We start from the raw sequence: 13,669 nt of genomic DNA, 5'->3' as shown, positions 1-13,669 counted from the left end.
ACAATCTTTGTGCCAAGCCTCACGAATGTTCTGAACATCACAAATGCCATGGGTGAGAAAATTCTTGCAATGATACAGACAATGGTCTGGGTTATCAGGCTTACTTGTCCTTGTCTTGCCATACTTGACTCTTTGATAGAATCAGAGTGAATTTTCTGTATAGTGAATATTCTTTTAGGATCACACAAGATGAAATGAGATAATGTACGAAATCCCTCAGGGGTGAAGGATGCTACTTAAACACAGATTGTTGTGTGATAAGAAGTATGGGAGGGGAGGGGAATCAACCCCTAGAGGGTTTCTCTCACACTGTAATGTCTCCAGACTGGTTGCTGATAAGCAGCATTTGATTTTTATAATTCACTTGAATATGAACTAATAAGCTCATTACAATAAGGTAAGCCCTATTAGTCAATTACAGGACAATAACTTACTGTTTGGTCAAAAACCTATGACTGCTGCTATTGTTTTTGTTATAATATTGAAGGCTACTCCAGGTTAAGGAAGTATCTCCTGAATCTTTGTATTGTGCCTATGAACTTCAAGACATCTGGCTTTGCATCTTCACTCGCAGGTGTAAGGACTGTGGGTAACACACCTTCACCATCGTATTTTTATTTATATTTGGCTTCCGTGAGGGTGACTGCAGGGGAAATGCGATATAGCATCACTGTCATCACTGGAATTCATTAAGTTCTAGTATAAATGTAGCTACACTTGAAAAATTACTCAGAAGGAAGGATACCAAATGAAGTTGTAAAATTGGATGCTCTAACAATCTTTAAGTATATTAAATGAGGATCTTTCTTTGGAATGGTCTTGTAGGATGAAATGGAATTTCTTTAGGAACAGTTCTTTCTGAAAGATCTTTCTAGTTGCTTTTATTCCTACGATTCCTTGGAAAAGAACATGATCATTCCATTCTCCGATATTAGAATAGTTATTTTCTCTTAGTGCGTGATTGGCCTTTTGTGAATGGCTCACACCTGCTTTTAGCTCTACAAATATTCATTCTAAATCTATACAGTAATAGTTATAGCAAACATTGAGTACTTCTGTGTGCTAGGCATTATGTTCCGTGCTCTATGAATTACATCTCAGCATTAACTCACTTAAATACTTAAAATTTCAAGAGTTTTTGTTTTAAACATGGTCTGTGGTGGACCCATTTTGCAAAGCAAATAATCCTCGTTAAAGCGTTTAGATTTTTACCTACTTGACTCATTTAAGCTAGCGCTTGCCTGCAAATTCTATACAGATAAGCAATTTTTACAAAGCCATTTTAGCTTCATAATGATCAGCTACAATCTATTGAGCAACTAGCATGTGTGAGGCATGCTGCTCGCGCTTTACATAAAGCACCTCATTTAATCCTCACGGTAGCCCTAGGACATTAATATTATATCCTTATTTTACAAATAATAAAGCTACATTTCAGAGAAGTAAGAAACTTGCCTAATATGTGCATGAGCTGGGATTCAAACCTGGGTCTAAACCTCCAATCCTACTGTATAAGTAAGGACTTTGTTCTCAGCCCAGATCATCTGAGACTATTTCTTTAACCCCTTCAGATAGGGAGATGAGAACAGTTCTTTACATAAAAATCTGAACTGTTCCGGAAAGCATCTCAAAGAGGAAACACACACGACTGCTTGGAGATGGAAATGAAGGTTAATATTTTAGCTGTCTATGCTACGAAGATAGCATCCTGGACCTTAGGGACCGCTTTAGATATTGGGGGGGAATAATAAAGACAGAAACTATGCAACTTGGCACCTTGGACCCTATGAGACGGGCTCCACTCCAGACAGGTCCCTAGGACCTAGGACTGGTCCCCAGGGAAGTGAAAAGGGCACTCGTTCCAGCTGACTTGGTCCCCAAGCCCACCAAGCTGCACTCTGGGATGCTGGCACAGCCCAACACTCAAGAGCAAGGTCAGGTAAATCAAATCAGGGCTCCTCCAGTTCCCTGACAGTCCATATCTAGTTCTTTCTTCCTGTTTCCCAATATGCTGACAAGAGGGATTTTCTGCTCTCCTCCCTTGAATGTTTACACAGAACCTCCCACCCTGGCACCATGTCACTTTGCCAGTAACAACTCACAGAAATGTCTGGGGCAGGAGGAAAAATCTGGACTAAACTCAGTTTTAAACTAGTTTAGAGCAGAGGCTCATTCCTACCCTTGGCCTCAGACCAGTATATGACTGGATAAGTAACCAGTTTCTGCTCCTACTGCCTCGTCTGTGAAATGGAAAGAGTCATGTTGTTATTAGTTTATGGAAGTGTTTTAAATAATTATCAGTAAGTTGACTCAAAGTAATCTAGCTATTCTAGATTACACATGTAAATGATAGACGATCATGACTGCCCACGTATGCAGCATTGTCTCAGTGTTACTTTCAATGGTTTTCCTACTGAATTTTATGTGAATACACCTGGGTAAGAAGGTGCTGTAGATAAAACGTCTCTAAAGCAATAATCACTCCCTGAGGTTTTTTTTCCTCTAGGTACTGCCAGGGGACAAATAACAAAGTCTGCTTCAGCCACAGAGGGTTGGACAGATGGAAACCCCAGAGGACCCTAAACAGAAGCAAGTTTGCACAAATCTGTCCTGGCAAAGTGTCATTTTGGCCCCATGTAAAACAAAACAGGTCCAGTATAAAATACAGAAGGAATGACCAGAACTACTTCGACACCATCCAACACTGCCTTTGATCCCACATCAGCCCTCATTCTCCCCACTGTGCCTTACTCATCCTTTCCCGTGTCTTTAATTGATGTTTGCCTAAAGGAGGGAGTCATTCCTGTCAAGGGAAATGATAACTAAAATTCTACACTCTGCACAATTCCCCAATAAATACCATGTGATTCATAAAAATAATAATAGCAGTCATAATGAAAAGTGGGAACATGGTTTTCCAAAGGGTTTTGTGGTTCTCCCTCCACCCCTCTTCTTTCCCTACTCACCCCTGCGGGAGTCCATCTGCTGTAGAAAATGTGAAGGGCACTAGGACCAGAGAGCCCTTTCCTGCCATTCGCTTGAGAAACAAAGCCTTCCCTCCTCCCAAGTGGAAAGAAAGAAAGGAGTCTGAACTAATCAAAACCTGCAAGCCTGCTGGTGGAGCTTCAGCTTGTCAGTGATGCAACTCAGCGGAGTGAGTAGCGGCTTCGAGCTTTGCAGAAAATGAAGAGAGGGAGAGAAACAGAGACAGAAACACAAAGAGAAAGAAAGAAAGGCATTAACCTGGCCAGGAGTTAAACAGGTGCATGGAGCCCGAACGCTGAGAAGAGCGTCTGACACATAGAGGGGCCAATTGCATGTGCCTCAGTGGGGTTGCTTCTTTATTTACGGGGGCAGTGCTCTGGCCTGGTATCAGGGCTGTACCGAGAGATCTTTTCCCTATTCACAGGACTCAGAGGGTTGGCCAAGAGCCTTTAGCTTTTCTCTACTTGCCCACGTGAAGTCTGTGTACACTTTCTGGCTCTCCACGAGGAATTCTCTCCACGACAGAGAGGGGAGGCCAGCTCGTTTGCCACACGCACATCCACCAGGAGCCACAGATTTTGGTGGTGCCTCTGGAATAATGGGTGTGTGAGCACTGGGGACGCCATGTTGAGAGCGACCACAGTGTGCTAGATGGTTCGTGGAGAGGCTACCTCAGTCTGGAACTGGCTGCTCAGAGGCCAACTCGGCCTTTTAAAAGATTCTTCCAGGCCTCACCTCACTTCAAATGACTAGCTTCTGAGAAGGATCTTAAGTTTGCTGGTGCTCTCTCTCAGAACGAGCCGGCCTGGACTTCTGGGGTTTAAGAGGCTCTAGAAACGGAAGGCTGTGCCATCAGTCTATAATCTGGTTTACAGGCAGATGTTAAGAAAAGAAAGGAACACAAGCAGAGGAAGGCCTGGCATAAGACCCTCAGGAGAAGGCCCCAGTTGAGACAGTGCCCACCAAAGGGGATACGATTCGGCAGGACTAAAACTGGGTGGCATTAAATAGCATCTTAAGAAAATTATGCCATCTCTGGTGGATTTTTAGTCTCTCAATTTAAAATGTTCAAGTACGTGATAGCCCTATAATTCAGAAGACCCGGTCTGCCGCTGTCATACCCTTGCCCCCACGCCTCCAAGAGAGAGTTCCTGTGAGCCTTGGCCCATTCTACGACCCCAGCCCCACCCCTGCACAGGAGGGGGTTTTCACTTAAAGTGTGGTCTTTACCTGAAATGCGCCTGGGCACGTCGGTGATGGCAGGAAGCCCCGTGCCCCGTGTGGAAGACAGCGGGGTGGTGGAGTGTATGGATGGGGACGTCATCTGGCTCAGGTAGGAGGGGTAAGACTGGTCATAGGACCACGGCGGGGAAGACTGGGCCTGCCTGGGGTCTAGGAAAAAGAAGAAAAATCTTTAGTGTACCAGCCAACTGTGGACTTAGAACATGCAACCCCAAACTGAGAAAGGAGAAAGTAAGAGAAAAGCAAGCATCTGTAAGGAGTATTCATTTCCTATGATCCTACCCTTTCAGGCCCTGTATGGCACCAAACTTTCGAGACCTCCAAGCTCCAGCACAACAACACGGATCATGCATAAAGACTATTTCTCCCTCATATAAGTATTTCTATTTGGAAAGTCTAACACCCATTTATTTATTTACTTTTGAAATTTACTTATTTATTTTGAGAGAGAGAGAGAGTGCGTGCGTGAGCCAGGGAGGGGCAGAGAGAGAGGGAGAGAGAGAATCCCAAGCAGGCTTCAAGCTGTCAGCGTGGAGCCCAACTCAGGGCTCCACCTCGACAGGGCTTGAACTCACAAACCCGTGAGATCATGACCTGAGCCAAAATCAAGAGTCAGATGCTTAACTGACTAAGCCACCCAGTCGCCCCTCTAACAGCCATTTAAAAAACAATCTGCTCCAGTTATCTTTACAAAGTTGAATTCTCCTTGATTTATTTTCTGTATTTATTCATGTTACTTCAATGAACACATATTACTCCTAATTTTCTTTTAAGTTAGAAATTCTTCGGAACAATCAACCTAGTTAAAGAACAGGTAGACTGTACTTTTCCCTGCTGCATATCCAGCTACTATCTTTCAGACATGCAATTTGGTTTATAAATGCATGATTCCATGACTTCACTTTCTTTCCAGGCAGGTCAAGGGATAGCACTTTCTAGCAGGGGGGGTTAGAGGTAAGGGGTAGAGATGAGAAAGGAGGGAGCAGCATGTAAAAAGAACACAAAGAAGGGGAGCCAGTTAGTTATATGATTCTCATGCTAAAGCTACCCTAGAAAATAACCTTTAAGAAAGAGACAAATTTAATTTCTAAGTCGCCTGCCATTAAGAACTGAAACACTTCATCACCATCCAGTTTTGATGTTAAGCATATGAGTTTCTGACCATAAAAAAAAAAAAAAATGACCCAAAACAGAAGAGCAGGGAGATGTCTTTAATCCTATTGGAATCTGTTTAAAAGATGTCACATGTTTAGAATACAGCCTCGTGTTACGTATAGTCACTGTAATAATAAAAATGGGTGGCCACTTGTTAGGGTTAACTGCTAAGCATTATCAGTATGTTTTTATGTATTTCTATGGGGTTTCTTGGAGATACAAGCTCAAGTACCAAGTACAAGCCAAGTAGATTTATCAATAGAGTTACAGTCTACATAAGAAAAAAAGGTAAATTTGTTGTATATTTCCCATGTATATTTCAACCTGTTTCATTCTTACTGGAGGGCTAATCAAACAATCAAAAGCAAATTTCTCTTAACATTTTTGTTTACTAATTGTAAATTTTTTTTCTAATATTAAAAATTCTAACACTCCAATTTAAAAATTCTAATACACTTGTTCACAAGACAACATTGTATATTAGAATGTCTGTGGACTTTGGAATGTGCAGATCTAGGTTCAAGTTCTGAGACTTCCATTTTCTAGCTGTGTGATCTTCGGTTAATTACTCAGCAACTCTGAGCCTCACTTTCCTCATCTGTAAAAGAGGGTGAGGGAGTAATAATCTCTGAATCACAGGGATGTGACAATTACACGAGAAAACCATGGAGAGAGGAGTAGCACAAGGAGACACTCAGTACTCATTCTTGCCTTCTTCCAAAAAACCTCTTGGTGACACAAGAATAGTCCCACAGTTAAGACACATCTGAACTGACATGAATACATTTGGATTAGGCTTGAAATTATTCCCATATCACACCTATCAGCTTCTGACAATGAAAGCTTAATTTTCTTAAGTTTACTTATTTATTTTGAGAGAGACAGAGACAGCATGGGCAGGGGAAAGAGAGAGGGGCGGGGGGAGAGAATCTCAAGCAGGCTCTATCTCAGCACAGAGAGGGATGTGGGGCTCGAACTCATGAAACCACAAGATCATAACCTAAGCTGAAACCGAGCGTCGGACGCTTAACTGACTGAGCCACCCAGGAACCCCCAAAAACTTAATTTTTTTAAACTATTAATATGTTTGAATAATCAATTCAGGCTTATCTCTAAAAATAAAAAGGAGTACAACAAGACATGGGTATTTCTGAAATGATCCCTCTTTTAGAGCCTCTCGGCTCTTCCATACAATTAAAGCCCGTCAGTTTCAGCTATTTCTTGTTTATTTGTTCAATTCAGAAACGACTTATTTAAAGGCTGTATAAATAGGACATACTGAGTCAAAATAATTAAATACATCTGGATATTCATCTGATGCTTACTACATCAACAGATAGAAAAATTTCATCCAATTCCATTTTAGGGAACATTTACCTGAGTTTGCAATTTGAAAAAAAGTATAGTACCGTAAATGGTTAACATAAACTTTTCCTTCAGAAATCTAAAGGGGACTTGATCATTAAAGTAATGAACTTTTGTGCTTTAACAGGTTCAAGGCTGAGACTGTATAGATTGGCAACATTTCAAATCAGAGTGAGTGGTCCTTGTTATATATCTGATACTGACATACTTCCTCGCTTTAACCATTAATGTAATTCACTGCCTTTCAGAAAAACGTAAATGACCTTCAGATGGAAAAAGATGCATTCCTTACAGCACCAGAAAGCAATCTCATAACGGCAAGGCCTTCTCTGAAGCCACATTTTCTACAGACAAAAAGGACAAGAATCACACAGATAAATGAGCTGGGCACACAGGACTCTGATTTGGACTGGAGTCCTAATCTGTCTTTACCAGATGACTCCCAGAGCAAGTAGGTTAACCTGTATGCCCATCCCTCTACTGCAACATGCTGTCAGCAGTAGGATAGGACTCCCTGCCTGAAAATGGGGAAAAATACAAAGAAATGCAAAGAATGACTGAAACTATTTATGTTTAAACATATCACAGAAGCCTTAGGGAACTTAATTTGGATACAAGATGCAGCCTTTCAGTTCTTGTGCAGAGGGGCAGCCGAGCACAGGGGGAATAAGTGGGGTTTCTAATGCAAGGATAGGAGCTGGAGCCCCAGTTCTGCTTTCTATAAGCCGCATGACCTCAGCGGTGTTAGCGAACTCTCTGAACCTCAGTTTCCTCATCTGAAAATGGTCATATGCACTGGCTGGGTAGACAAGCTCCCTGCCTGGCTGAGCAAGTCACTTCTCTCGGGCCTCAATAGCTCACATGTAAAATGCGAATAATGATGCTCATTAGGTTTGCTGTGAGCCTTTCACAAACGTGCCTTGATGTGATGAGTTATCTGGCAGCCTTGGTATGCATTAAGTGCGTAATAAACAGAGGAGTGATTACTGCTTTCTGTAAAATGAGTATGATAGGACCTACTATCATTTTTGTTATAAAATTAAATGAGATAATATAACTAAAAGCATTTGATACCTCTCAATTTTTGCTATATTAAAATTAGGACTCTTCCCTTGAGGAGCTCACATGGTCAAGGCCATGCTCCATGACAAGAGGCATGTTTCTTAATGTTACTAAGCTTTAATCTCTTCACCTGTAAAATGGGTATGATAATACTATCCCAGAGCTGTTGTAAGGATTAAATAATATACAGTGAGTGGCAAATCATCATTATCATTCAAAAAAATTAAAAATCTGACTCTAAACTACCCAGGGTGGTTGGGCTGTCTAGCGTTGTTCTTGAAGTTTTCCAAAGTCAGACTCAACACAATTCATTGTGATGCCCGGAACACAGTAAGTGCTCAGTAAACAAACATGGAATGAACCTCCCAGGGTGGCATGGGTGAACAATGAAATCTTATAATGAATTAGTAATTAGTCATTCTTTAACTTCCCATCAGGCTATACAAGAAGTTGTATCAGTGAGGTTTTAATTTTTACATAAAGTCCCTGACTTCCAAAATTTCTACTAGAACAGTCCATTAAAGGACAGTTTGGCTTTTAGTGGAGATCCTTCCTGAAGATACCCAAGATTAGCAAAAATAACGTCTCACTATCCTTAACAAGTGGGGTCTCTCTTTGTTTTTTTTGTCTCAGAGGGCACATTGCAGAGTCCAGCCGATTTCTTTCAAGGTCACTGTCCTCAGAGTCTATGATAATGACCTACTTAAGGAGAGAGAGTTACTACAGAAAAAATAAAAGAACTACCATGTGGGGTCACTGTATTTAATATAAATGGTTTTAAAAGGGGTGCCTGGGTGGCTCTCTCTGCCCCTCCCCCACATGCTCTCTCTCTCCAATAAATAAACTTTAATAATAATGATAATTTGAAAAGTGGACAGCAGTCTCTTTAAAAAAAAAAAAAAAGTAATGGTCTCCAAAATATCCCAGGCCTTCTCTAACACCCTGTGAATGATATCATCAATCCCAGCTCCACTATTTCTGGCCTGTGTGATCTTAACTGATCCAATCTTCAAGTTTCCTAGTCTGTATAATGGAGATAAATAAGTACATCTTCCTTCTACAGTTGTTATCAAGACAAAGTAGTAAAGAGTGAGCACATGGAAAGAACCCAACAAACGTTCAACACTGTTAAAACCTCTACCTTGACCGAATCTTCACTGTGTATTTATGTTTCCAGCTCATAATCTCTTATTCTAGTGGAGGAAAATTCTTAGGAAGCTTCTATAGTTTTGAAGTCCAGTATTTGGAGAATATATCCATGTTGGTCATGCCAATACCCTTTCCAAACATTTAACCTTTAATCACGTTCTTTCTTAGTCTTGGTTTCTCCCAGACCAAAAAATCCTAATCTGTTTTAGTGTATTTTTTAATGCTATACCCCTTAACTTTTTTCAAACCTTTAGTGCAAAAAGGCTACAAACTACCTTGACTTCCTAAATGCCCAATCACCAAGAAAACATAATCCTATCATAAATATATGATTATAGCTTATTTGCTTTGTTTTGGACAATTATTAATGCTTACAGTAGAGGAAAGTCATCTTAACCTGATCTCACAAATGGTTTCAGAACTCTACTTCCCGAAGAAACCTGAGACTTCTGGGACTCGCTCTTAACTTGGGTGAGTCAGAGCAGGTGACAGATGTTTTCAGGCATCACCAGTCAATCTGAAGGTTGTTACCAGGGAAGAGCGCAGGGCCTCGCTGAGACAAAGCTACTAACTAGCCATTAACGAACAAGATACTGGCGCTCCTGGGTGGCTCAGTAGGTTGAGCGTCCGACTCTTGATTTCAGCTCAGGTCATGGTCTCACAGCTCATGGGATCGAGCCCAGCACTGGGCTCTGTGCTGACAGTGCAGAGCCTGCTTGGGATTCTCTCTCTCTCTCTCTCTCTCTCTCTCTCTCTCTGCCCTTCCCCTACTCACTCCCGCGCTCTCTCAAAATAAATAAACTTAAAAAAACAAACAAACAAGAAACCACCTTCACCCAGACCTCAGGCCCCACAGGGCTGGTCTGACCCCTCCTTCACTCACCCCATCCAGAGTTGTACTGGATGGTTTGTTTTTTGACTCTGTAGAAGCACAGAGATAAGTACCATGTCCTACTCTCCTTTCCTACATAAATAAGAATATTCTTGATCTTTGTGTCTCAGATGATAGAAGTGCCGATGATAGTCTTAATATTACATCCTGAGTGACCTGATTACCTAGAAGCACCCACAAGCTTTCAGAGGACAGCTGAACTTCCTTTCTCAGAAATTTTTTGAAAGAAATGAAAACTGCTGTTGAGCTTTGAATACTTTGTGATGTTTTGGGGCGCTTGGGTGGCTCAGTCGGTTGAGCATCCGACTTCGGCTCGGGTCATGATCTCTCAGTTTGTGAGTTCGAGCCCCGCGTCGGGCTCTGTGCTGACAGCTCAGAGCCTGGAGCCTGCTTCGGATTCTGTGTCTCCCTCTCTCTGCCCCTTCCCTGCTCATGCTCTGTCTCTCTCTGTCTCTCAAAGATTAATAAACGTTAAAAAAGAAATTTAAATATTTTGTGATTTTTTTAACAGTATACTTCACTATTTTATATGATAATTCTCAGAAACAGTATCAATATTATTTTCATGACTACATTATAGAAATTCAAAGTAGTGACATATGTTTTTATATAGATATGACCATTTAATAACAAAACCCTGGTGTTGCTTTTTTTTTTCTCCTGCGCACATACCCATTAGTGCTTGGGAAATCTGGAATCCTAAATATCAGAGGAGGGTTTACATAGGACTGTGCCCCTATTTCTTCCCACGCGTCTCTGTTCTCACCTACAAAGGGGGGTTTTGAAGGGCAGCTGGGGTCAAGTTTGACCTGTAAGATAAACTTGAGAGAGAAAATCAGGTTCTCCCTCTATGATGGGCCTGCCATACTCACAGGCAGGAAGTGGCAAATCAAGATGACTAAATGAGAGAGGGCCTAGGGCACAGAGAGCTCCCACAGCCTGCATGAAGCCAGTGAGAAAATGGGCCCCCGATGGAACTGTGCAAGCATACCAAGAACTACCACCAGGCACATAAGGTCAGGCTATTTCATAGACACCTCGGATCTGTAACTGTACCCTTCCAGAAGAAATCAGGGTCTCCTTTGCGAGAACAGATCGATTCTAGCTACTAAGAGTTCAGGTTTTACAGAAAGAATCCATCAGCATTGGTTCTGAGGCATGGTCTGTCACACACACGACTACTACCAACACTGTGTGGGGTTGCCCCATACGGCTTATGTTTTTTAAAAGACACCAGAAGCCCAGAATTCTGTGTACACTTTCCAGTTTCTCTCCCAACTCACTAAGTCACAGGCAAGGTTCTTATTTACCTGTCCCTTTCCCAACTGCAAAGTACAAGTAGTCATTACTGCCATCTTAACAGGGCTTTTGAGGGGTGGGGGGAAAGGAGTTTTTGCATGCTGTTTTGGCGAACCAGCAAATTATCACTTGGGTGGCTCATTCGGTTGAGCATCCAGCTTTGGCTCAGGTCATGAGCTCACGGTTTGTGAGTTCGAGCCCCGCGTCGGGCTCTGTGCTGACAGCTCAGAGCCTGGAGCCTGTTTCGGATTCTGTGTCTCCCTCTCTCTCTGCTCCTCCCCCGCTCGTGCTCGGTCTCTCTCTGTCTCTGTCTCTCGAAAATAAACATTAAAAAAATTTTTTTAAATGTTCAAAGCATGTACTTCTGTCTTTAAAAAACACTCTAAAGATAGAAATGAACCATGAAGCATCAATGTCAGAGTAGATTTCATAAGCTCTCTTGCCAGGGGGGTGATCCTTCTGCTTGGGCTTCTTGGGGATCAGTGCTATAAACCCCCAAAACACAAAGTACACAAGGCAAGTACCCAGGAGATGCCCCCACGTGCTAATTGGGGAAGAGTGGTTCCCATGTCTCAAGGTATCTCCAGTACCAGGCAAAAATGGAGGCAAACATTTATTTAAACCTATGGATACAAGGAAAGCAAGCTCTCTTCTTTGAGCTGGACCATAGCTTATGAAGTTCAGTCACAGGGATGGGGAAAAGGAAGGAGTGGCCATTCATCTCCTAAAATGGTATACAAAGAGTCATGGCTCTAAGAGCATCCATACTTTCAAATGACTGAAAAGCTAATTACACGTCTGCATAATTAAGCTCCATACACTTGGGGTCACAAAAAGAGAGGAAGAGGAAGGCAGATACTTAGGGAAAAGGCACCATAGGAAAATGAACTGACTCTAGGAAAATACATCAGTGTCTTTTCTTAAGTTTGAATAAGTTTGAGTTGCGGGGGAGCAGAGTGGGCACAGAGCCGCGTGAAAGCCCAGTGAGAGCTAAGCATGGAGACTCAGTGGTTGCTCTTAGCAGGCCTCCTTTTGTAAACACTTTGGTTAAACATATGTGGGTGTGAAGAAGGGCCTGCTTTCCTAAGAATCACTCACGACAAGGCACACCATGGACGCGGTGTTGAACTTCACGCAGAGATAGGAGGAAACAAGTTAGCAGGGGCAAAGCCTGAACCAGCACACAAAAGGCTTCTTCCTGTCTCTGGTGCCAGCAGGCTTCTGTGTAATGTGACCCGACAAGGGCTGATGGTTTCTGCCAAAGCTCAGTGTGTCTAGAGTGAGCACCTGCTGTACTGGGGCAGGGGGGTGGGGCAGGGTACAGTTAGAAAGCCCCACCCATTTTTTCCCTACTCATTACTCAAATCATTACTTAGTCTGTATAAACATCAAATATTTCTTAAGAAAACTGGAGTACTTAAAATGAACTGTGTGTAGAGTTTACTAGCTTAAAATTATACCTCTCAATTGCTACCAGGGTCGAATAAAGCCCATAATCTCAACAGAGAGAGGCAGATTTACAGTTTCCTATCCTAAACTATTTCTGCCATATCACTATCATTCATAACACAAATACACGCACAGCCACATGTACGTTAATTCCCATTTCAAAACAGTTTACACTAAATAGTAAATGTTTAAATTCTGTGTCTTCTCTCATAACCTTTTTAGCTAGACTGGATTTTTAGAACGAGCTCTCCCACTCACTTCTGGTTCTCTTGACTAATAGGACACACGGTTCCTAAGCCAAACAGGCTCCTCCAAGCACAGGAAGAGCCCTGGACTGGTGGCTTTGACAACAGGTGTGCAGCTGTGTACCACTAATTTACCTTCTCCCGAGTCTCACTGCACCTGGAAGATGAGATGAGAACGGATGTGTTATCTCTAAGATGCTTTCCTGCTATGAAATGCTATAATTCTAACTACTCAGAAAAGTGGGCTCCCTACCCTCACTCCTTTCTGGAAGACAGCAGTTGTAACTGAAATTACTGAAGGTGTGTTGAGCTGACTTGGGCTGAAGGTAGCTGATGGCTGACACCGACAGCATCTCCCATCACGGAGCATCATGGCTCATCTCAGCACGGAAGGCACCAAGAGCAGGATTCTGACGCCCCCTCTTCTCCCCACCCCCAACCCAGGGCTTTCTCAAACGGACCAAGATGGCTGCCAGGTTCATTTGGCAGAAGACCAACCCAACTGATTCACAGGGCTTTCAACTGAAATTTGAGGAGAAAAAAAGCAGCACGCTGCTTGGATAAAACTGGATGCGATGCAAGGTACGCCAGGCATGACAAGTTATGTCACAAAGCAAACAATGGGAGAAGAGGAACTTAGTAACTCTTAGGAGACGACAGCAGGGAAGAGAATGAGAAATGCTATGTAGAGTCTAAGAGGTCATATCCCGTAACAAAAGGTTAAAACAAAAAAAAAACAACAGAAGGAAGTTAAATGAAGACAAGGTAATGAGTAAGTGCTTTAAAAGTATCAACAGCTTTTGGATGAATGAGACTCATAACCATC

General features: G+C 42.3%; 1 protein-coding gene across 6 annotated transcripts in view; it reads right to left on the bottom strand.

The window, feature by feature from the left end:
* RUNX2 (RUNX family transcription factor 2) overlaps nucleotides 1–13,669 on the bottom strand; it is a 259,057-nt gene that overhangs the window by 68,670 nt on the left and 176,718 nt on the right. For 5 of the 6 annotated variants that reach the window (XM_042986483.1, XM_042986479.1, XM_042986481.1 and 2 more), the window contains one exon: nucleotides 4,216–4,377. In XM_042986483.1, coding sequence (XP_042842417.1) covers nucleotides 4,216–4,377 — 162 coding nt within the window. Of the gene's footprint in view, nucleotides 1–2,506; nucleotides 3,173–4,215; nucleotides 4,378–13,669 lie in introns of those variants that run through there. The other variant, XM_042986484.1, reaches the window with a different exon arrangement.

The sequence above is a fragment of the Panthera tigris genome, chromosome B2 (assembly GCF_018350195.1).
Source record: "Panthera tigris isolate Pti1 chromosome B2, P.tigris_Pti1_mat1.1, whole genome shotgun sequence".
Lineage (NCBI taxonomy): Eukaryota > Metazoa > Chordata > Mammalia > Carnivora > Felidae > Panthera > Panthera tigris.
This window is presented reverse-complemented; position numbering and strand designations above follow the sequence as displayed.